Genomic DNA, 25837 nt, shown 5'->3' on the forward strand with positions numbered 1-25837 from the left:
TACCCAGACTTAAAGAAGAATTAACTCCAATTTTTCACAACCTATTCAAAACAACTGAAAGAGAGGCAATCCTCCAAAACTCCTTTTATGAAGTCAGCATCACCTTAATTCCTAAACCTGAGAAAGACCCAACACAGAAAGGAAACTACAGGCCAATTTCCCCAATGAACATAGACACAAAAACTCTCAACAAAATACTAGCCACTTGAATCTAACAACACATCAAAAAGATCATTCACCCAGACCAAGTAGGATTTATCCCTGGTATACAGGGATTGTTCAACATTTGCAAATCAATCAGTGTGGTACATCACATTAATAAACTAAAGAACAAGTCATATGGTTATCTCTAAACATGCAGATAAAGCATTTGATAAAATACAACACCCTTTCATGATGAAAACTCTAAGCAAAGTGAGTATAGAAGGAATGTTACTCAACACAATCAAAACAATTTATAGCAAACCATGGCAAGCATCCTATTTAATGGGGGAAAAGTTGGAAGCATTCCCACTAACATTCAGAACCAGACAAGGATCCTACTCTCACCACTGCTATTCAACATAGTCCTGGGAGTTTTAGCCAGAGCCATTAGGAAAGACAAAGAAATCAAAAAGATACAAATTTGGACAAATTGGAAGGAAGAAGTCAAAATACCCCTATTTGCAGATGACATGATTCTATACATAGAGGATCCAAAATACTCCACTAAGAGACTACTGGAACTCATTGAAGAGTTTGGTAACATGGCAGGATATAAAATCAACACACAAAAATCAATAGCCTTTGTATACATAGACAATACCACAGCTGAGAAAGAACTTTTTTTTTTTTTGACAGGCAGAGTGGACAGTGAGAGAGAGACAGAGAGACAGGTCTTCCTTTTTGCCGTTGGTTCACCCTCCAATGGCCACTGTGGCCAGCGAGCTGCAGCTGGTGCATCGTGCTGATCCAAAGCCAGGAGCCAGGTATTTCTCCTGGTCTCCCATGCAGGTGCAGGGCCCAAGCACTTGGGCAATCCTCCACTGCACTCCCTGGCCCCAGCAGAGAGCTGGCCTGGAAGAGGAGCAACCAGGACAGAATCCAGCGCCCCCAACCGGGACTAGAACCTGGTGTGCTGGTGCCGCAGGCAGAGGATTAGCCTATTGAGCCATGGCGCCAGCCGAGAAAGAACTTCTAAGACCAATCCCATTCACAAAAGCTGCGAAAAAAATTAAGTAACTTGGAATAAATTTAAACAAGGATATCAGAGATCTTTACAGTGAGAATTGCAAAACATTAAAGAAAAAAATAGAAGACACAAAAAATGGAAAAAAAAATCTCCCATGTTTATGGATTGGAAGAATCAGTATCATCAAAATGTCCATACCTCCTAAAGCAATTTACAGATTCAATGCAATACCAATCAAAATACTAAGGACATTCTTATCTAGAAAAAACTGTGCTGAAATTTCTATGGAAATGCCAGAGACTCTTAATAGCTAAAGAAATTTTACTCAACAATAACAAAACTGGAGGCATCACAATACCAGATTTCAAGAAATACTGAAAGGCAGCTATAATCAAAACAGCCTGATACTGGTACAAAAACAGATGGATAGACTGATGTAACAGAACAGAAATGCCAGAAATCAACCCATGCATCTACAAGCAGCTTATTATTGACAAAGGAGCTAAAATCAATCTCTGGAACAAGGACAGTCTCTTCAACAAATAGTGCTGTGAACATTAGATCTCTGCATGCAGAAGTATGAAGCAGGACCCCTACCTTACATTTTACACAAATATCCACTGTAAATTGATCAAAGACTTAAACCTATGTCCTGATACCATCACATTATTAGAAAACATTGGTGAAACCCTACTAGACATTGGCATAGGCAAAGAGCTCTTGGAAAAGACACCATAGGCATAGGCAATCAAAGCCAAAATTGACAAATACGATTACAGCAAACTTGGAAGCTTCTACACTGAAAAATAAACACTCAACAAAGTGAAGTGGCAAACTACAGAATGGGAGAAATTAATTGCAAACTATGCAACTGATAAAGGATTAATATCCAGAATACATAAAAAGCTCAAGAAACTCAACAACAATAAAACAAACAACCCAGTGAAGAAATGGGTAAAGGACTTTAACAGACATTTTTCAAAGAGGAAATCCAAATGGCCAACATACACTTGAAAACATGCTTAAGATTACTAGCCGTCAGCAAAATGCAAATCAAAACCACAGTGAGGTTTTACTTCATTCCCATTAGAATGGCATTCATACAGAAATAAACAAATAACAAAAGCTGGTGGCCGGCACTGCGGCTCAATAGGCTAATCCTCTGCCTAGCAGCGCTGGCACACTGCGTTCTAGTCCCGGTCGGGGCACTGGATTCTGTCCCGGTTGCCCCTCTTCCAGGCCAGCTCTCTGCTGGGGCCCGGGAGTGCAGTGGAGGATGGCCCAAGTGCTTGGGTCCTGCGCCCCATGGAAGACCAGGAGAAGCACCTGGCTCCTGCCTTTGGATCAGCGCGATGCACCAGCTGCAGCTCGCCGGCCACCGTGGCCATTGGAGGGTGAACCAACAGCAAAGGAAGACCTTTCTCTCTGTTTCTCTCTCTCTCACTGTCCACTCTGCCTGTCAAAAAAAAAAAAAATGCTGGCAAGGATGTGGGGGAAGAGGTATCTTAATCCACTGTTGGTGGGAATGTAAACTGGTACAAACTCTGTGGAAGATACTATGAAGATACCTTAGAAATCTGAATATAGATCTACCTTATGACCCAGCCATCCCACAGCTGAGAATTTACCCAAGGGAAATGAAATCAGCATATGAAAGAGTTATCTGTTCCCCCATGTTTATTACAGCTCAATTCACAATTACTAAGATATGGATAAACCCAAATGTCTATCAACTGAAGACTGGAAAAAGAAATGAAGGGATATGTAAGCCACAGCAGTAAAAAAATGAAATCCTGTCATTTGCAATAAAATGGACGCAACTGGAAAACATTATACTTAATGAAATAAGCCAGTCCCAAAAGGACAAATACCATATGTTCTCCCTCATCTGTGGTAAATAACAGAGCACCTAAAAGGTAATCTATAAAAGTGAAACTGAAACTTTGAGATGTGATGACTTTGAATAGCCCTTGTCTCCACTGTGGAGGAACAGTTGCTTTTTTCAAACTATTTGTTGAACTCTTTACTTAGTGTAGAGTTAATCTTATGTATATAAAGTTAATCAAAAATAGATCTTAGCAAAAAAAAAAAAAAGAATGGGAATAGGGGAGGGAAAAGGAAAAAGAGTGGGAGTGTGGGTGGGAAGAATCACTATTTTCCTAAGGTTATATTTAAGAAATGAATGAAGTTTGTACACATTAAATAAAAAGTTTCAGGGAAAAAAATAAAAAACATTTAAAAACCCACTAAATGGTTAAGGTAATATTTCCTGTGAGCAACACATTGGATTAGAGTGATAACATCAGTGTGACCATTATCTTTTTTCCTGAAAGCAACTCACAATCCAAAGTTAATGAGTGGGGGGCCAGTTCTGTGGGGCATAAGCAGTAAATCTGCTGCCTATGGTGCCGGCATCCCATATAGGTGCCAGTTCAAGTCCCAGCTGCTCCACTTTTGATCCATTTCTCTGCTGTGGCCTGGGAATGCAGTGGAGGATGGTCCAAGTCCTTGGCCCCTGCACCTATGTGAAAGACCTGGAAGAAGCTCCTAACTCCTAGCTTCAGATCAGCCTAGCTCCAGCCACTGAAGCCATTTGGGAATGAACCAGTGGATGGAAGACACCTCTCTCTCTCACTCTCTCTCTCTAACTCTAACTCTATCTTTCAAACAAATATATAACTCTTTTTTTAAAAAAAGTTACTGAGTGGGGCCAGCATTATGATGTTGCAGGTAACACTGCCACCTGTAATGCCAGCATCCCAAATAGGTGCCAGTTCATTTTCAAGCTGCTCCACTTCCCATCAAGCTCCCTGCTAAATGCCTGGGAAACATAGCAAAAGATGTCCCAAGTGTTTAGTCTCCTGCCACCCACATGGAAGACCCAAAGGAAGCTCCTGGCTTCAGCCTGGCCCAGCGCTGGCAGCTGCAGCTATCTGGGGAGTGAACCAGAGGATGGAAGATCTCTCTCTCTCTCTTTCTCTGACTTTCAAAATAAATAAATAAGTCTTCTAAAAAAAGTTGATGAGTGAACATGAACACAGGCCAAGGAGAGTCATAATCTGTGCTTCTTTTCTGTCAAGAGGACGTGGGCTCTTGAGGCCTCCAAGACATGGATTAACATGGCTCTCTCCCTTTTCTTTTCTTTTCCTCCGGGTTGATCAATACATCCTCCTGATGGATGCTGTCTTTGGGTTTCTTCCTTAGGTCAATGACTCAGTGACATCACACTCATGTTGAGGATCTAGGATCCAGTCCTTCTCTTTCAAAGAGCTTTGCATATCTCTGCTCAGATCTGTAACTCTCAGAAAGAAACAAAGAGCATTTCAAAGTGGTTTCAGGAGATGGAACTGAAAAGTTCTGATGAGACCAGACCTCAGGAAAGGAGCTTGAACTTACACAGAGGGCGCCTAATGGGAAAAGCACATGGTTCCAAAACAACTGTGAGATGGGCCACTCTTCTGACCCTCCAGCCCACTCATCTGATTTTCCACATGGAAGGCAGGGCCCAGGCTCCATGCTGTTCCAAGATTCAGGCTGAGAGGGACCTGTTTTTCCAGCACTTGAGTCCTTCTAAATCAGAGTGCCATTTTCTGACCCATGAAGATGGTTGTATATTCTAGAGTGGTTCACTCTATCTAACAGTGGGAAGAGCCATGTATCTGAAGGTAGGTGAGTATAGACATACACATGGGAAGGGGAACAATACAAGTGGCAACTTCTCTTGTTGCTTGTGTGACCTCTCAGCCTCCCCCTCTTCAACTTCCTAAACACAGATCAGCAAACACTTTATTTCTCTGTTCCAGTATGAGCAAACACTTTCTGGAGAAGGACAGAAATATGTACTACAGGATTTGTGAGCCCTATAGTCTCTGTCACAACATAACAACCCATTCTGCTATAACATTTGCTTTAAAATGTGAATCTGTTCCAATGTGATTATTCTATTATGGAACAATATGTGCATGACACATATTTTACATTTGCTTGTGTGCAGCTTCCTCTACAAGAAGCATGCAGGGAAAACAGGCTGACACAAGATGCATAGGAATGTTTGATACATAAACACACACACACACACAAACACACACACACACACGTACACATGCATACTCCTCCAACATCTGCCATCCACCTCAGGTCACCCCATTATGATCCACATCAATCACATCAAGAGCTATGAATTTCCCTCTGACTTCAGATAACCCCTTTCTACTATTTCACAATATTTCACAAGCACAAGCCTTACCACACCCACTTTCACAAGCAAATTCAAGGTCTTGTTCAAGATAAGCTGCCATATTTGATGTAGAATTTGTTTCTTGGCCATTTAACATGTCCATAACTGCATTGTTACCTTTTTTAAAGATTTATTTTATTTATTTGAAAGGCAGACTTACAGTGAGAAGATGGAAAGATCGTCCAACTGCTGGTTCACTCCCCAAATGGCCACAACAACCAGGGCTGGACCAGACTGAAGCCAGCAGCCAGGAGCTTCATCCAGTTATTCCATGTGGGTGCAGAGACTCAAACACTGGGGCCATCTTCTGTTGCTTTCCCAGATGCATTAGCAGGGAGCTGGACTGGAAGTGGAGCAGCTGGGACTCAAACTGGCACCCATATGGGATGCCAGTGTTGCAGGACATGGCTTAACCCATTATGCCGCAATGCTGGCGACATGTGTTGTCATCTTCTAGCGAATACTTGTAATCTGTATTCCCTCTACATCCATCTGGAACACAAGTCAAAGTTCCTATCCCTCAAGCAGGGCTCAGTCACCCTTACCATGATTTCTAGTGTTTTACTCCCCCTGCAATGGTCCCTCAGTGTGGTCCATCCAGACATCTGCCTTATGCAGAAGCCCCCTGATGACACCTTCCCTGTGGGAAAGCCAGATGCCCATCTGATAGACTGGTCTTGCTGACCCCACACTATTCGTTGACTACACAGATGTGTCAATGACTCATCACAGTCATTGCAGGACCTCCTGGTACCAGTGCTTGCCTATTTAAACACACCAATTAGAGCTCCTGCCAGGAAAGCTGGCAGGCTAATGCCTTGAACTCAACAAAAGCCTTGGCTATGGGTCCCTCTTTCACCACATACTTCCTGTGCAATGTGTATCCCCAGGCCTGCAAGTTATCAAATCTTCATTTCCATATTGTATTGCCCCTCATGATTAAAGGAGTATACTCCATCTAAATTAAAACACATCTTTATCAGATTCTTATCTTTTTTTTCCTAATACTGGCCACGTTTTTGTCATGTCCTCACTGTCATTTCCCCATATGCCTTGTGATTCTTAGTGAAAAACCTTGCATAGTTTGGTGATTTTTAAAACAGCAGTGACTGTATTCAACACTGCCACTGTAAGGGCAAAAGGGGCAAGATATGTTCCAACAGAACTTCATTACAAAAACTCACAACACACTAGACTCAACCCTCAATTTGTTAACCTTTGTTTTTTGTTATCTCTCTACCTTGCACATGATCTAGATACCATATTTGGCTCCACATGGTGATTTATTTATTTATTTGACTAGCCTGCTCCCCAACAGCCCTTTTCATCTCTTTTCCTGGCACCTAGCACTGTGCCCTGGCATACATGGGTTCTCCAGGAGATCTGTTGAGTAACTGAATAAGTGCCCTCCTCATCCAAAAGGCAGGACAACCCAACAGAGCCAAAATTATCCTCCTTTAAGTGATATCCTAGCATAAGGCTTTGGTGTGCAGACTCATAAGGAAGTAATATTTATGGACAACTGGCTACTCAATTGTATTTGTCAGCTTCTCATTGCTACAACAAAATATATAAGAAATCTACTTTAAAGGAAAGAAAGGTTTATTTAGTTCACAGTTTGGGAGACTCAAAATCTAAATGGCACCGCACAGGCTCTGGAGAGAGCTCTATGGCAAATGACGGAGCACATATTCAAGAAGGATCACATGGCCAGGAATCAGAGAGTGGGTGCGCCCACGTGTAGACTTCCACATCAATTCTCTTGCAAGAACTCAAATGATCTCACAAGAATTCTCTTCCTGGGGCCAGTGTTGTGGTGCAATAGGTTAAGCCACGACTTGCAATATCTATATTCCATATCAGAGCACTGATTTCAGTCTAGGCTACTCTGCTGATTCAGCTCCTTGCTAATGCACCAGGGAAAGCAATGGATGATGAATGATGGTCCAAGTGCTTTGACCCCTGCAAGAACAGGATGGAGTTCCTGCCTCTTGACTTCAATCTGACTCATCTCTAGTCATTGTGGCCACTTAAGAAGTGAACCAGCTGATGAAAGATGTCTTTCTGTCTCTGTATTCTCATTCTCATTCTCTCTCTCTCTCGTCTCTTTTTTAGAGCAGCTCCCAGTGACCTAAGGAGCTGCCCTAGGCCCTACCACCTAACTTTTTCACCGCCTCCCAGCAGCACCATTCTGGACACCAAGCCTTTAACACACAGGCTTTTGGGAACAGTCAGTGTCCAAACCATAGATTATTGGAGTAATAACATGATTCTATGCAATTTAATGTCATTCCTCATTAGAAACAGGTCAGACTTACATCCATTTCCTTGGTGATGGAATTAAGTTTTTGAGTAGGTAAGTAGCTGTCCTATGTCACACAGCTAGGATGTGTTGTATTTACAACAATTCTGTAGGTCCCAGAGGAGAGGACATGTAACCCTGTCCAGGAGTGCCCTCCTGTGGACTCCCTTTCTCTGCACAGCAAATGCCTTACAACACTGACTTACCATAACACAAGTCTGTCCACAGAAATAATTTCTTAAAATGTCTGTCTAAAAATATACTGATGATGTTATGGTAACCTATATCAAGAAGCTTTAGAAACAAAATAGATGAAGTTTCTGTTACCTAGGAAAAAAATGAGGAGCCAATATTTGGTACAAAATAAGCAGTAATTTTCGGAAGGCTTGATGAGTTCTTTGGTTCTTACCTAAAAAAACTTTTTAGGATTTAATTGGTTTTCACTAGACCATAAGCAACTCCTATATTTTATATTTTCTTCCTACAGCATTATAGGGGGGCTGGCATTGTACTGTGGTAGGTTAAGCTACTGCATTCCATATTGGCACCAGTTCTAGTCTTGGTTGCTCTACTTCTGATCCAGCTCAATGTTAATGTATCTGGGGATGCAGTTGAAAACAAGCCAAGTACCTGGACCTCTGCCACCCATGAGGGAAACCAAGATGGAGTTCTAGGCTTCTGGCTTCAGCCTGGCCAAGCCCAAGCCATTGCAGCCACTTGCTGAGTGAACTAGTGGGTGGGAGCTCTCTCTTTCTCTCTCTCTGTCTCCCTCCTTCCCTCCCTCTCTCTTTCTCTCCCTCTCTTTGTCTCCTACAACTCCGTCTTTCAAGTAAATAAAGTAAATCATTTTAAAAAAGCAGTGAATGAGAAAGGGTTTCTGTTTCACCAGATTTGCCTGAATACACTCTAGCTAGAAAGCATTTATTTGGCCCATTCTCTATTTACGTGAGAAATATAAGCAGCTCTGAGCAGCATCTCTACCTGAACTGACAAAATTACCATCTGGAGTCTGAAAATTTGAGTCAGAGGAGTCTCTAGGAAAGACACAGAACGTGCAGAACCCACCTGGTCCCCCTAATTGCCGTGGAGCCTCGTTCAAAGGCCTACTATCCAACCAAGTCCCAAAGGTCTAAGATGTCGGTGAGGAGGTCCAAGGTATTTCCTCGTAGATTACCCCAGCCAGGCCTGGCTCTTAGCAGAGCATGTCAGGGACTGCCCAAGGGAAGGAAAGGTGGTCTGCTCCTTGGTATGCCTCTGCCCTGGCTGGATGCCTGGAGTTCAATGTGTATACAGCTCATTTTATGAAACAGATGGAAATTGAGTTAGAGAAAATAAATCATATGGTCTTTCTTTTAGGGATGTCATCCTATAGGGAGTTTTCCTGTTGACTCAATGTGGCCTTCTGCCTCCTTGATTAGCCACACAGATGTGTTGTTGATATTTCACTCATGTGAGAAGTTTCTTATTTAAAGACTCTGGGGTTTCTGAACATGCAGAGTTCTGCCACTTTGCATGAGGAATTCGGTAAACTGGTTATACTCACGTTTATTCCACAGACACACACACTCACAACATAAATACAAGTACACAGCTACACGCCCAAATCATCAGCACTCCAAAATTTCTCATGCTGCACCCTCTCCAATGTTTCATGCAAAAATTAGAGCTTATGAAAGGACTTCGTAGTTCAAGTGTTTCTTTGACCATTCTTTAAATAGATACCATAGGGGGAAAAAAAAACAGAAAATACTTACTGAATGGGCAATGATCTTTGAAATCAGACAGATCAGGACTGAAATTCCAACTTGACCCATTACAGCTCTGTGTATCTGGGCAAGTTAAATCCTCCTAGTCTCAACCACAAATTATAAGATAAATAATCTTATCAAAGTATAGGTGATACTCTAAAAATTATTCATTTTGAAAGTCAGTTATAGAAAGAGAGAGAGAGAGAGAGAGAGAGAATGAATCTTGGATTCACAGGGTCACTCCCTAGATGGCTGCAACAGCCAGAGCTGGGCAGGCAGGAGCCAGGAGCTAGGAGTTTCTTCCAGGTTTCCCACATGGATAGCAGGGGCTCAAGCACTTGGGTCATCTTCACTTGCTTTTTCTAGGCCATTAGCAGGGAGCTGGATCAGATGTGAAACATCCATACATGAACTGGTGCCTAAATGGGATGCTGGCAGTGGCCCTAACCACTATGCTACAGTGCCAGCTCCTCACCCACAAGTCCCTAAGGTTAAAACATGAGTAATGGCTACTACTTCAACAAGTGTTTATGAGGAAAGTTCCTGGAACATGGTGTATTGAACACTTCATTGGTGTGTGTTTGTGTGCATACATCCTTTTGTTTTCTTTGCTTTATGGAGAAGGACAGGGATTTTTATATATCATTTCCCTTCATAGGCACTAGAGCTTGGAAGTGGCATGACCCCAAAGGATTCATTGTCGATAGCACGATCCTTAGTGTGGCGATGTTGAACAATGAACGGACCTTCAAGAAGGGGGGCCAAGTAGGAGGTTGTCCGTGACTTTTCCTGTCTTGCCATGAGGCCCCTCCCTCACATCATGATGTCATCCACCATGATGTGACCCAGCCAGAGGCCTCTTACCAGAGGCCAAAACTTCAGACCTTCAGCCTCAAACACTATGAGCTATGCAAACTTATTTTCTTTATGAAGTACCCAGCCATGGGTATTCTGTTATAGTACTGGAAAATGGATGAATACATCAGGTGGCTATCCACATGTTAAATGGTTTCTTGGCAGAATATATAAAGCCAAGTAAACTGCATCTTTGGACAGCCAGACCTCTTATCTGAAAAGCAGAATCCAATCTCAGAAAACAAGGGAAAAGAGATGAATATTGATTGAGCACCCACACTACATTGGTCACTTAAAATAAATTTTCTTCATCCTCAAACCAAATGAAGAAACTGATGTTCTAACAGATTATATTTTTAGCTCAAGCTACCCAGTTTATAAGTGGCAGTGCTGCAATTGCCACCCAGGCTAGTGGATCTGGATCTAAAGACTGGGCTTAGTTTTGCCTCGTTGCCTCTTGCCTCCTCAAAGCCAATTATTTAAAATGTAGGCAGTCACACCACAACAGTAAAGATGAATAGACACAAACAACACAGGGCCAGAATTCTGAGGAGGCCCTTCCAAGACAGCAGAACACAGGCATAATAAATCAAGCATCAAGACTAGTTAAAAAACACACAGAGAATAGACTCCAAAGAGGCCGACATGCATATAACAGACAATCCCATCGTGTTCCTGAGATCAGAGCATGAAAAGTAGCCAAAGAGAGCCTTGGAGATGTGTCAACCTCATTTGAAACTGGAGAGCAAAGACAAATTGAATAGCCAAGTCTTTGCACTTCAAAACTTAAAAAAGTGGACAGTCTTTGGCTGGAGTCAACTCCTATGATGAGCCAAAAGAGAGATGACCTTGATTAAAATTTTCTGCATCATCAAAAGGAAAGAGATCACGATAAGGTCATCATAAACTGATCTACTGACCACAACTAGCTGTTAAGAGAGTCCTCGGCTGTTCCAAGGTATTCAGGATTCTTCCCTGAGGGGCCGTGTAACCTCCAGAAGCTTCTGCCTTCCTATGAGTATTAATAAAAACGCTCAATCTCTCACTAGTGATTTTCAGACACCCGGTATTTTTTTCTAATGACATGGAGGCACAACAAAATAAAGACACCATTCTTTTCTATTTTCTGAGCTCAGTTGCTGCTTCTCTTGATTAGGGGTTCATTACATACGGTTTCATCTCAGTCCAGGGAGATGGCAGAGGAGAGCTGAATGGCTGCTAATTACAGTCACCTGACGAGTTGTCTTTTTAAAACATATGATTCCTGGCCCCGCTGCAGAATCAATGATCGCACATCCCTAGGAGGGATGAGCCCAGGAATCTGTATTTTTGAAAGAGTTCTGGGTGATTCTAAAATGCAGGAGGGTCAAAAACACAGGATAGCGCCAAGCACCTAGGCTCTGTCATTGAGATCAGTGGCTGGGATTTGAAAGCTGGCTTCATCATATACCAGCTGTTTGACCACCAGGAATACACTCCACTTTCTAAGAGTCACTTTCCACTTCAATAAAGTAAGGATACTTGGACTGTGAGGGTCAAATGACAGATCCACCAAGGGCTTTTATAAGCTACAGACACTAAAACTAGGATGATTTACCATTATGCCTAACATACGTATTACTGAAATGGAGTATGTTTTGCAGATAAATATAAACTATGATTCCTAGGAGACTGTACAATAGCTTTTATTTCTTTAAGACTCTTCTTTTACTCTGAGGCTTTGAGTAAGGCCATCAAAGTCTAGCTAACTTGAATGAGTAAATAAAAATAATTGAGATCTCTTTAGACTTTTAGTGGTAAACAAATTTGAAAATGTATTTCTCTGGATGATAGAAAGGATATCCTCTGAAGCTGAAGAGTCTGTGGCTCGTGCTACTACAAAGTTTATCCTCCTACAGAGAAAAGCATTTGCCTTCAGAACACAGCAGTGAGTTTGTGTGATAGTAGCTGAGGCATGCAGTACTTACTGCACCAAGAAGTAAATATACTTATTTATTCTTGAACAGTCACTATTGATCACTGGGTAGGAAGTCAAAGTAGATGCTTTATCTAAATTACCTATGATCAATTGATTTGAAAGGTGATGAAGATTAAGCCATAGGCAGGAGTTTGCACAAAATTAGCCCAAGAAAATAAGCCATATTCCTGAAGGATCAAAATCACCTAACTGAAAAAAAATCACAAATATATTCAGACCATGATGCATGTCCCATTAGAAATATTGAAATGCAATATTCACCGGCGGGAGCAATGTTTCCGAGAGCGCTGGGTGCTCGGCGGGTCGGGGTAGCCCTAAGCCGGGCGTCATACCCTGCAACATGCGCACCACGCTCATTTTCGGTGGCTTCGTCTCCCTGATCGGCACCGCCTTTTACCCCATCTACTTCCGGCCCCTAATGAGGCTGGAGGAGTACCAGAAAGAACAAGCCATAAATCGGGCTGGAATTGTTCAAGAAGATGTGCAGCCTCCAGGGTTAAAAGTGTGGTCAGATCCATTTGGCAGGAAATGAGAGAGGCTGTCAGCAACTCTGATTACGCGTATAGACATCTGCGTGCTTTCGATGTGGCAGGGACCATAATAAATCACCTGGCTATCGGATGAAAGCTGGAGAAACAAACTGCAATGCCATCAATAAGATGACTTGTAATGAGAGACTGTGCCCAAGGATTCACATTAAGTATCCAAAAGAACCCTGGAATAAATTACACCGTTAGCAGGTTTTCATGATTCGGTTTGCCTTCCCCCAAAATGAAGCCATCTCCCCTCGCTATGTTTGGAGGGGACCTGCTTATTATTCAGCCTTTATCCCTGACAGAGCTGTGATGTGCATACGAGCAACCAGGAAGGGCCTCGGCTGTTTTGCCATCTTCCAAATAAGAGACTGCGCCGCGCCGGCACCACGGCTCACTAGGCTAATCCTCCGCCTTGCGGCGCCGGCACACCAGGTTCTAGTCCTGGTCGGGGCGCCAGATTCTGTCCCGGTTGCCCCTCTTCCAGGCCAGCTCTCTGCTGTGGCCAGGGAGTGCAGTGGAGGATGGCCCAAGTGCTTGTGCCCTGCACCCCATGGGAGACCAGGAGAAGCACCTGGCTCCTGCCATCGGATCAGTGCGCTGCGCCGGCAGCGGCGGCCATTGGAGGGTGAACCAACGGCAAAGGAAGACCTTTCTCTCGGTCTCTCTCTCACTGTCCACTCTGCCTGTCAAAAATTTAAAAAAAAAAAAAAGAAAGAGAGAGAGAGAGAGAGATTGCGCCGAAAACCCTCCCTGCTGGACCTGGGGCTCTTCTAAAACGTCCATGTTGGAAAGGCTCTCTGGGGACAGGGTAGTGGGGCTGTTTAGGAATAACCAGTTCCGCTTACCCACGGCTCCTGGAAGGTGGCTCTGCATTGGAAACTAAGTTACTACAAAGCCCATTCAGCTGTGTATGCCCACGTGCATGGTCCAAATCACGGTGAATTAACAGGAGCGCAAATATGCATACAGTAAAATGATTTATTTTTAATTCACAATGGCCTTCAAGTATTTTTTTGTAAACTCTTAAGTACCAAGAAGCATTCTTGGACTAGAAATTTGTGCAGTGTTCTGTTTGTACAAGTGAACATTTTAAAGGTAACTTGCAATTTGGTGAGGCAGGTGTTTGTGGAATCATTGTCTACCAGGTCCCTCACCAGGTGTTGCTGAGAGGAGACTGAAATTCCTCTCCCCCACTCTTGGCTCCCTCCCTCCTTCTCTCCCTCCCTGTCTCTCTACTGCTCATTCTAGCCCCTTTTAGATTATATGTGTCTGAAAAGGTGCCTTACATATGGCTGTAGGCTGTCTTTAGATGAAATGGCTATTGGCATAATTTTATTCTTGGGAACTTAGAGTTTTCTTAATAGATAACTGACTCAGTTATGCAATTCCTGCCAAATGAAAGGAGATTGATGGTCCTCAAAGCATGTCACCGTGTCTGGTACGCATTCCCTGACGTTTAATTGACGTAGGGGTAACAGCTCAATAAAGGAAGTTGACTCATAGAGGTCCATTTGACCACTGTTTGCTTTGGTGGGGTCACCAAGAAGTTAACATAGCAGAGTCCAATGCTTCTGAGTGTAGCCAGTGCGTGGCACCACCTGTGGTAGGGGATGGCCGGGCTGACACGGCTGCGCCTGCGCTCTGTGGAAGAAAACCACAGGGCCTCCACCAGCCATCTTGCTGGACCAGAGCCTGGCCTGGCCCGCCTCCCTGCAGAGAGAAAGGGGCTGAGCATCCCACCCAGCTGCCTGGAGGTGCTCGGAGACGTCACTTCAAACTCTGCTGTCCACCCGTGGCAGATGCTGGCGTGCAAGGCGTGCTGTCCCTGGGGACTGACCCACGGCCTTGCTGTTCCTGCCTGGGCGGCCCAGGGGCACCCCAGGCTGATACCTGAAGCTCTCGAAAGGGCGCAGCTCAGTCACATGCCTTTGGGAAAGCGTTAATAAAGGGGACAAGGTGTATTAGCTTGTCATTCGATGATTTCCAAGACAGGCATAGCATGGCCAGGTGTAGTTGATGACAGCATTTCTCGCAGTTTATCTTCTAGGACTGGAGCTAGCAGCAGAAGACTTTTGGGGGAAGTCTTCCTTAGACCAGTGGTTCTTAAGCTTTCTGGTCTCAGGGCCCTGTTACACTCTAAAAAATTTTTTGGGGTGGCCCAGCTCTGTGGCAGAGCAGGTAAAGCTGCTGCCTGCAGTGCCAGCATCCCGGGTGGGCACCAGTTCTCATCCCAGTTGCTCCACTTCTGATCCAGCTCCCTGCCAGTGCACCTGGGAAAGCAGTGGAAGCTGAGCACTTCCTCTGCGTGGGAGACCCAGAGGAAGCTCCTGGCTCCTGGTTTCAGATTGGCCCAGCTCCAGCCGTAGGCGGCCATAAAAGAAGTACATAAATCTTAAAAAAAATTTTTTTTCAAGAGCTCCAAAGTGGTTCTATTTGTGTGGCTTATACTTACAGATGCTTACTCTATTAGAAACTAAAAGAGAACATGGGAAAATATTTATCAAATCATTTAAAAATATAAGTAACAAGCCCCTACAGAAAAAAGGCACATAAGCAAGTCTAGTACCTGCTAACACTAACCGATAGAATAAATAAAGGGGAGAGTGATCCAACATGGGAAGTGAGATACTCAGCAGACTCATAGAATGGCAGATGCCCTAAATAGCACTCTGGCCTCAGAATCAGCCCTAAAGGCATTCAGATCTGGCTGAAAAGCCCATGAGAGTATTTCAGGCATGGAAAGCCAAGACACTCTGGCAAAAGATCTCTGTGAGTGAGATCTCAGTGGAAAGAACAGGTCTTCAAAGAAGGAGGTACCTTTCTCTGAAGGGAGGAGAGAACCTCCACTTTGACTATGACCTTGTCTAAACAAGATAAGAGTCGGAGAACTCAAGGGGCTTCCATAGCCTTGGAAACTCATGACTGGAGCAGAGGGAGATTACTGATGCCATAGACAGGAGTGTCAATTGGTAAAGTCAACAACAGGAGTCACTGTGCACTTACTCCTCATGTAGGATCTCTGTCCTTAATGTGCTGTGCATTGAGATTTAATGCTATAACGAGTACTCAAATAATATATTTCACTTTGTGTTTCTATGGGGGTGCAAACTGTTGAAATCTTTACTTAATGCATACTAAACTGACCCTCTGTTAAAAAAAAAAAAAAAAAAAAAAGAAAAAGAAAAGAAACTATCAACTCCCAACTTGACTCTCACTGGGATTAAACATGACAATAGGTCTGATCTGATTTCATCATCATTAAAAAAAAATCATCTATTATTTTTCACTTTATGTTTCTGTGTGGGAGCAAACTGTTGAAATCCTTACTTACTGTATACTAAGCTGATCTTCTGTATATTAAGATAATCGAAAATGAATCTTGATGTGAATGGAAGGGGAGAGGGAGTGGGAAAGGGGAGGGTTGTGGGTGGGAGGGACGGTATGGGGGGGAAGCCATAGTAATCCATTATTCGTACTTTGGAAACGTATATTCATTAAATAAAAGTTAAAAAAAAAAAAAAAGACAGACAAAAAAAAAAAAAAAAAAAAAGAAAAAAGGCAGTTTGCGAATCTGAAGAGACTGGATTCTCACAGCTGGCGCTGCCTCTGATCTGTCGCTATGCCACACACGTGCCCCCAGGGAAACTCCACCATCCTCACTGCTTAGAGGGTTAGTGAAACCGTCGGAGATGCTGTCCAGGTGTTGTAACGTGGATAGGACCACGCAGACCTCCTGGGAAAGCCTCAGAGACCCCTGGAGGTCCCTGGCCTGCATTTTGAATCATTTTGTCCCTCTTGGATCGAATCAGCCCTTTGAGAGTTGTGTGGCCAAGTTGCATTAGTTCCATCCGAGAGTTACCCATGCTCTGGCCTGTCCTCGTTGAGAGAGACTGTAAGGGAAAGGGAGAAGCTGACTATTTCTTACTTTTGTAACTGAAATCAAGTTGTCGGGATTTCAATGTTGAACCATATCCCCCATGGGAAGACTTGGAATGAAAATAAATTCTGAGATCCAGAAGCGGCAGCACTGCCCAGTCATTGGTACCTGTATCCTGTGAACGTTCAGTTCTATAACTTGATTCCCTCTTTGTGTTGCCTGATAGGAAGCTCAACCATATTTGTGGTCCAGCTTTTTACAAAGTGCCTAAGACCTTTTGAGGTGCATTTGGACCCTTGGGTTTGTTTCAGCCTCTCCCCCCACCCAAGCCCCTCCACCCCATGTATTGCTTTCTGCCATCTCACTTCAGTATTGTTTTAAATTGTCTCTTAGACCCCTCATTTTAAAGTGAGTCTGGGCATTAATAATAAATATTCAACTGAAAAACCAAAAAAATGCAATATTCAACAAAATTGGATGATGATTTGGAAAAAGAAAGAAAACCAGAGACTTATTTCCTGTTTCTAACTCAACAGTACCATGTAGGATGCAGAAAGTTACAACCAACATTTCAGTGGCTTTGTAAAGCTTATGAATAAGGAAACTGGAGGCCCAGAGACAAGACCAGAAAGCGGTACACACCAGTGACAGAACTCCAGGCCTGTTAGCAAGTTTCCTGCTTCGTGGAAGTCAGATTGAAGGGATCAGCTATGGCAAATAAAAGAGCAAGGAAAGATAAAGTACCTCAGGGGGGTGACACACATTATGGAGAACAATAGAGCCGGAAAAGGCAATTGTGACTGCTATGAGGAATGGTCCCTGCATAGAAAGACGACCTCACTGTTAGCAGAGCTAGGGGAAAGCAGGGTTTGAACCACACTGATGATCAGGGAAGGCATGCTTGGCAGAAAGAACAGCAAATGGCACTGACCTTGATGGGCAGCAGAGTGCTTGGTTTGTTTGAGAAATAGGAAAGACTCCAGAACACAGTGAGCAGGAAGAAGTGCCAGATGGGGTCAAAGTGAGGTAGCAAGCGACCGGTCATGTTGACCCATGGAAATCATTCTACAGCTGCTCAGGGGGTTCCTGGAGTTGGGTAGGCAGCTGCTGAAGAGACATTGTGACATGATACGATTAAATATTGAGTTGCTCTGGCTATTGTGTTTGGAGTATGTGGGAAGGGGGTAAGGACTTGGCTTAGTCCTTTTTGGCTACTGCAACACAATGTCATAGACTGGTTGCTTATAAACAACAGAAATCTATTTCCTATAATCTGGAGGCTTGGAAGGCCAAGATTCAAGTGCCAGCAAGTTGAGCGTCTGCTGAGTTCTCTTTCCTGACGGCTGGGATCTTTTCACTCTAACCCCACAGAGCAGAGGGGCGAGGGATCTCTCTCAAGTCTCTTTCATGAATGGTACCAATACCATCCACTGGCCTCCACCCTCATGGCCTAATCACTTCCAAAGGCCCCACTCCTAAAGCTAACACCTTGGGGTAAGGATTTCAACAGATGAATTGGGGGCAGGAGGGACACAATCATTCAGATGGCAATGGCAGCAAATGCAGGTTTGCAGTTCAGAGTTTACCACGATAATCTCTATCAGCAGTGATCATACTTTGAAGCAGGGTGATGGTGGTAGCTGGCTGAGAAGGGTCAGATTCTGAGTGTGAGGCAGATGCACTTTGCTGACCGATATGGAGGGTGAGGGAGAGGAGTCAAGGGTGACTCAGCTTTGTGGTGCCTCACACTACTCATAAGTTGAATAGGAAGAAGACTGAGAATTGATCATGGGATGCAGGGACTTGGATAGGGTGGAAAGGAAGAACCCTGACTGTGGAGGATTGAAGGGAGGGTGTGAGGAGATCCGCATACCATGAGGACAGTTAATTCATCCAAGGAGATGTGCTGAGGAGGAAGTAAGTAATGGGCTGGCACAAAGGATGGGTCCCAGCAAGTAATGTCAATCAACATGTTAACAGACTAGTCTTAGCTGGCAGGAGTTGAGTAAACTGACTTCTTCCGTTCTCCCTCACTCCCCCTCCCCAGATGTGTGGAAATACTAATCCTGAAAATGTTCACCTCTTGAATTAAAGGAAATTTTTAAATTTTACCAAAGAAAAAACAGACCAATGGCAAAAACAGCAAAGGAGAAGAAGTGGGAGAAGGAATTGTTAGGTAGGAAGTTAGATAGGAGCTTATGTGTGTGTGACAGGCCTAAAGAGAAGTATATGTCCAGCATATGCATCTGCATCTCAAAGTCATCCCAATAATGTTTCAGGGGCTGCCCGGTATTTGCATCCTGCCCTGCCCTCTTCTACCTGATAACCTGCCAGGTGGGGGTCCCCGCCCCTTCTGCCTGACAAATCTTCCACAATCTCCCAGATACAGCCCAGTATCTGCATTTCAAACATCCTGCTCTGGATCCCGATTCTCTGGGGGGTCCTGCCCACCCTTCCTCTAACTCAGGAGGGCGCCAGCTAGTGTTCCTCCTGTCTGATACCTTCAGGGGAAAACTCAGATAGGAAATTCTTAATATTTACATCCATAAAATCCTTTGTTTCAGGAGGAGATGTGTGAAGACAAAGACCCATCTCCTTAAAAACCCCCAACCTCAACCGAACTGCGCACTCAGCCCTCTGCCTCTATGCTGAGCAGCCCACCTGGCATGGTCAGGTGTAATCTCTCCACTCAACCATGTAACCTCGCCCCCACCCCTGCCAAGTCCGAGTGACTGGGCACACTCAGGTTCTTCAGGTTCTGTCTAGAGAGGTGCCCATCCGTCCTTACAGATGTCCCTTCCCTAATAAACCTTGCTACTTTTACTTTCCACTACTCTGTCTCATGCCTGAATTCTTTCTTGTGTGAAGACATGAACCCAGCCATTCACCAGTAACAGAATGATTGCACTTCTATGGGTTACATTTATGCCTACATATATTTAAACAACACTTAAGTGAAAATTATATCTCTTTATCTATCTATATAAATGTAGTAAAGAATATTCTGAAAAGATTCACATCAAATCCACAATCATGACTACTTTTGGGTGACAGGAATAGGGTAATAGGCCATGGCATGGAAAAAAAAAAAACTTTAGTTTTATTTCTATTTCTTAATGCTGTTGAAAACAAAGATTTGGGAAAAATATGAAAAAGAAACATAAAAATAATTAGCTCTTGGGGCTAGCATTGTGGCTTAGTGGTACCTCCAAGGCTGACATACCAACTGGGTGCCAGTTCATGTCCCAGCTGCTCCACTTCTAATCCAGCTCTCTGCTAACGGCATGGGAAAAGCAGCCGAAAACAGCCCAAGTGCTTGGGCCCTGCTATCCATGTGGGAGCCATCGAAGAAATTTTTCACTTCCACCTGACTCAGCCCTGGCCATTGCAGTCATCTGAGGAGTAAACCAGCTGATGGAAGATCTGTCTTTCCCTCTCTCTTTGTAATTACTTCAAATAAATAAATAAACATCTTAAAAAATCAGCTCTGGGTGGTAAGTACAATTTTTAATAATATTATTTATCGCTTTTTCTTAAGATTTATTCATTTATTTGAAAGAATTACTAAAGAGAAGGAGAGACAGAGAGAGAGAGAGATCCTATGTGCTAGTTCGTTCCCCAGATGACTACAATGGTCAGGACTGGGTCAGGCTGAAGCCAAACATTTCTTCCAGGTCTCCCTCATGGATAGCAGGGGCTCAAGCACTTGGGCCATTTTCTGCTGCTTTTCCCAAGCCATTAGTGGGGAGCTGGATTCGAAGAGAATCAGCCAAAACTCGAACTGGCAACCATGTGGGATGCTGGCATCTTGGGCAGTGGCTTTATCCACTATGCTTCAATGCCAGACACTATTTATCTCATTTTTAAAAGTTGCTCCAAACATAGACCGAAGAATCACATCTACTCTTTTTCCCTCTACCCTTTAAGCCTATCCCTTCTTTTTGTTACCCTTTCTCACTTTCCCATAGAATCCACATCTGATAAAATCATATGATGATGACATCAAGGCAATACATTACATTTCAAGGGATAATACTGGCCTTTTATTATTATTCATCTGCTTATCCTTTCATTCCCTAAATATAAATTATGTGCCCATTATACACTAAGTTATTTTGGTTGTAATTCTATCACAATGATGTGCATAATCTTCAAGAAAGTTGGGTTTTTTACATATATTTCCTTGGGAGACTTGCAGCTAACGATCTAAAAGTATAGAAAGGAAGGATGCATGAACTCCTTCAGAACACTCTGAGATTTGATGAGATTACGGTTTTTGAGCAATCTTTCGTAGGTGATTTAGAGTATACATTAGCTGCCAAATTCAAATCCAAGAAAAAAAAACTGTATACCTAATTGATTTTTTCAGTATTTCTTCTTTTTTTAATTTATTTTTAAGGAATACAAATTTCCAAGTACAACTTTTGAAATATAGTTGTTCTTCCCACCATATCAGCCCTCCCACCCATGCTCCCACCCCCTCCTCTTTCCTCTCCCCTTGCCAGTCCCATTCTCCATTAAGATTCATTTTCAATCAACTTTGTCCACAGAAGACCAACTCTATACTAAGTAAAGATTTCAACAATTTGCACACACACACACACACACACAGTCTGAGAACTGGTTTCACAGTTAACTCTCAATACAACTCATTGAGGACAGAGGTCCTGCATAGGGAGTTAGTGCACAGTGACTCACATTAACACTCTTATGTTAGGCTCTTGAAATGAGCTGCTTAGGCTATGGAAGCCTTTTGAGTCCACAAACTCCATCAGTATTTGGACAAGGCCATAAGCAAAGTAGAAGTTCTTTCCTCCATATAGAGAAAAGTACATATTCTTTTGCCTCACAAAGAGAACATAAAATTACTTCCTGTGTCTCACATTACAACAAGAGTCTTTACAATTAATCAAAGGAAAAGAACTATTAGCAGAAATGTAGAAATAATCTTGCCTTTTTTCAGAACAATGAAAAATTGTAAGCCAATGAATTTTGTCAAGGGTAGAACTGGGTGTGTATGTCCCACCACCCAGAATTCCTGATCACCTGCACCAACCCCACTGAAAGCCAGGATTTTTCCAGAAGAAAGCAAACAGGTTGTGATAGGTGTTTTCAGAACACCACTGGAGAAGCAAAGGAGAGAACTTTAATCCAGAGAAACTGAGAATTACATTACATTGCATTTTACTGACAGAAGAGCAAATAATAGACTGATAAGGATCAGACTGCGGGAGTAACTACAGCAAGGACTGGGCACCCGTGCCTTCTCTCGACTAGGTATGCCTCTACTTGTTACCTATTCCAGGGTGAGTATGATATGCCATAGCCAAATCCTTTACAAATTTGTCCCCCAATACCCCAATCATCACTCTCAATTTCTGTCTCTCTTGCTCACTCTTTCTAATTTTTTCCCCCATCAAGTTTCTAGACACAAACCACTGAAAGAGCAGAGTTCTGAACTACTCTTTAAGGATCTTTGGTGTATCTCACAAAGACCTTGAAAAATTAAAACCTGGGGCCCAGCACTGTGGTGTTGCAGGTGGGGTTGTCACCTGCAGTGCCAGCACCCCAAATGGGCACCTGTTTGAGACCTGGCTGCTCTTCTTCCGATCCAGCTCTCTTCTATGCCCTGAAAAAACAGTAGAAGATGGCCCAAGTACTTGTGGCCCTGTACATAAGTGGGAGGCCCAGAAGAGGCTCCTGGCTCCTGGCCTCAGATCAGTCCAGCTCTGGCCATTGCAGCCATTTGGGGAGTAAGCCAGTAGATCAAAGACTTCCCTCTGTAACTCTGCCTTTCAAATAAATAAATAAATCTTAAATAGTAAGTTAAAATCTAAGTGATATCCAATTAACCTCAAAGAATAGCTGCAAACAAAAATCTTCCTTTCGTTGCCTGTCATTTCCACCATTATAGGCACAACTGAGTCAGAGTATCTCAATTGAAATCTCTATAAGAAATTATCATTGGCTTTTCAATTCAAAAATAATCTTTTTTTAAAAAAAGGATTTACCCATTACCTAGATGACGACTTTCTAGCAAGAGCTGGTATGTGAGTTGAGAGCCAGGGTCAGTATTGGGATGAACCAGGAGGGATTTCATTAACTTGGACAAATGAAAAAAAAAAAATGTAACTGAAATTAGCATAGTCAAGGCAAGTAAAACCAAATTGTGTCAGAGCATCCTATAGGAATGAAGGTTTTGTTACAGCTTGAAAGCGAAAAGGAGGAAGAATTGAGTCAACACACAACAGGCAGTACAGTTCAACAGTGTTCAGCTCGTAAGATACTGAGCCCAAGGGTCAGTATCACACTGAATTTATCAACACTTCCATTTCCAGTGCAACCACATCATCTGTCACATTAATGTGCTTAATTTGGGTCTTATTCACTTTATGACATGCCTATATTCAGTTTGTAAATTTGTTTTAGTTCTAACATTGTATGAGAGCTATAAACATGAGTTTATAGTTTAACATTTATATGTATATATAAAATGATTTAATAAGCATAAGCCAACATGGGAGGAGTCTATAAAATTTTATTCCTTTAAAAAGAGATCTACCTATTGCTCAGGTTAAGAAACACAGAATTAAGAAATAGTTACCCTGAATACTACCTGTAGCAGGAAAAATAATGAGTCCAAATCTGTAGGCTAATCCCTGAAACTGTGACTACACTGCCCTCTACGGCAGAAAGGACTCTGGCAAGAATGACTAAGTTGACATAATCCAGGTGCTACATTTTGTTTGTCTCCAAAGTTATGTGATGCAGGCCTGGTTCCCAATTTGTAGGTGTTGGGAGATGGTATGGACCTTTAAGGAGGGGCAGTCCAATGGGAGGTCGCTGGGTCAGTGAGAGTGCTGCCCTTGGCGGGGAATGCCATCTAGAGGAGTGAGTTCCCAGAATGAGCTGTTATAAAAGGCCTGAGTCTGCCTCTCATCCCATCCATCTCTGACTTCCTGTTTGGTGGTATGATTTCTTGCTCCTACACACTCCCGCCACTGCCTTCCACCATGATGTAAAGCAACTGAGATGATGCTGATGCCATGTCCTCAAAGCTCCAACACTGTGAACAAAGGAAATCTCTTTTCTAAGTAGCCTATGCTGTTAGATTTTGTTATGGTAATGAAAAGCTGACTAACAGACCTGAACTTTTCAGGTGGACTTGATCTAAGATTGATCCTGTATCATTCAGGTCCTCATAAATAGGAGAAAGAAGATCACTGAGAGTAACAGGGGACGTGACAAGAGAAACAAGGATGAGGCCACAAGCCTAGGAATGCTGACAGTCTCTAGAATCTTGAAGGGGAAAGGAAACGGATTCTCCCCCAAAGCTTTCAAAATGGACACCGCCCTGCCAACAACTTTATTTTAGACTTGTGACCTCCAGAACCTAAGAGAACACATTTGTATTGCTTTTAACTGCAAAATTTGTGGTAATTTGTCATACCAGCACGAAGAAACTAATCCATTCATATAGAAGGATCTTAAAATTCCCATGCTGCACTATCTTATCCAGGAAGTTGATTCCCTGCCATTTTGGATCACTCAGCAGGCTGTTGGAACACGAGCAAAGCAGGATAAGATTTCAGGGGAGGAAACAGAAGAAAAGCTGCAAGTATGGGTGAGGCTTGGTGGAGTCCCCATTGGAAAGCTCTCACTCAGGAATGGGACATGGGACATGTATTGGGGTTTTCAGTACCAAGCAGAGGTTAGCAGGGAAGAAAAGGAAGTTGAAAGCAACAGAAGAATCAGCTGCAGAATACAACTGGGCAGGGCAGAGCAAGTTCACTGTGCAGGAAGGGCATCACCACTAAGGTCTGAATGAAAACAGAGTGAATGGCACTCCGTGTTGTCACTCAATACCTCATCACTGCACCTCACCTCAGTAGCCGAGCAAGAATCCACCACAGGACTCTGAAAACCCATATTACTAGGGCTGCCACTTCATAAGCAAAGCATCATTTATTATCTCAAAAGGTAACAGTTCCATTTCTGTTTTAGAGCTTAAACTCATCTTATCTCAGCAGCCTATTTTAAGTAAAGAAAACACTAGTGAGACTGAAACTATCCTCTCACAACACAAAATAATTAGAATACAAATGCTGCCTAGGCAGTTCCAAATCTATTCTTAAGATGCTTCAAACCCTTCCAAGTATGTTATCTTACTCTTCAACAAGCCTTTAAAGTGGTGATAATTATTATCATCGTCATCATCCATTTTCTTGTTTCAAAAGCAAATTCATTAAATTTTAGTTACTTTGGAATCCACAACAAATTTAAATTCAACTAAAGTAAGGTTTATGTCATAATATCTAAGTAGAAAAAAAGTTGTAAAGCAGATCATAACAGTACAACGTGTAAATATTTAGGAAAAGTGATTTTCCCATGGTGCACTGGCATACATTTGAATGCTAATTACAAAATATGTCTCATCCTTTTGAGGAAATACATCTGGTCTCGAAAAACCATAGAAGATTTGAATAAGAAGGAACCTAGAGTGATTCTTGAACTGTTCAGTCGCCAATCTCCTCCATCGTAACTTGAACTAATGATTGCCCAGCCGCTTCTGAGCATCTCCATGGAAATAGAATTCACTCTGATCTTTGGAGCTCATTCTCTTTCCTCCTGAGAAACTGTCTATTTTAGTGTCCTTTCTTTCCTCCCTTGCGTTGTGCTCCCTCCCTCTGCAGTGCCACACAATGAATCCAGTCCTTCTTGCTCAGGTCAGATCTCCCCAGTGTTCTCTCACTGGACCTCTGCACATGAGGTTTAGTTATGAACTTCCTCACCATTCTCAGCACTCTATTCTGGCTCTACTGCCCAGGATAGAGTTCTGCTTCCCTTGACAGCTAGTATTCACAATTCTATCTTGTACTCCAGTTGAGCCAAACTTGGTAATTTGGCCTAACATTTGGAGCACTTGTTTGAACATCAGGATTCTAGAAAAACAAGATATAATTACATTCATTAGATATGTGCCCTAAATAAGATATGCCATAAAGAATGGCTTGCCCTCCAAAAAGCACAATTGAGACATTTTCCCCTTCTGTTCCTCTTTCAAGAGTCTAAATTATCTTTTCAAGCCACCCTGAGTTGTCAAACAGAACAAAACTAAGATTGCCTAAGGATT

The 25837-nt window shown here is 42.9% G+C and overlaps 1 protein-coding gene across 1 annotated transcript in view; it reads left to right on the forward strand.

Moving 5' to 3' along the window:
• The window catches only part of LOC127492426 (small integral membrane protein 20-like), a 107529-nt gene extending 94447 nt beyond the window's left edge, over positions 1 to 13082 (forward strand). The window contains exons 2-3 of the mRNA XM_070050031.1: positions 10117 to 10223; positions 12575 to 13082. Coding sequence (XP_069906132.1) covers positions 10117 to 10223; positions 12575 to 12823 — 356 coding nt within the window. The 3' untranslated portion in view covers positions 12824 to 13082. The remainder of the gene's footprint in view (positions 1 to 10116; positions 10224 to 12574) is intronic.
• Positions 13083 to 25837: the final 12755 nt, after the last annotated feature.

This window comes from Oryctolagus cuniculus, chromosome 10 (assembly GCF_964237555.1).
Source record: "Oryctolagus cuniculus chromosome 10, mOryCun1.1, whole genome shotgun sequence".
Taxonomy (NCBI): domain Eukaryota; kingdom Metazoa; phylum Chordata; class Mammalia; order Lagomorpha; family Leporidae; genus Oryctolagus; species Oryctolagus cuniculus.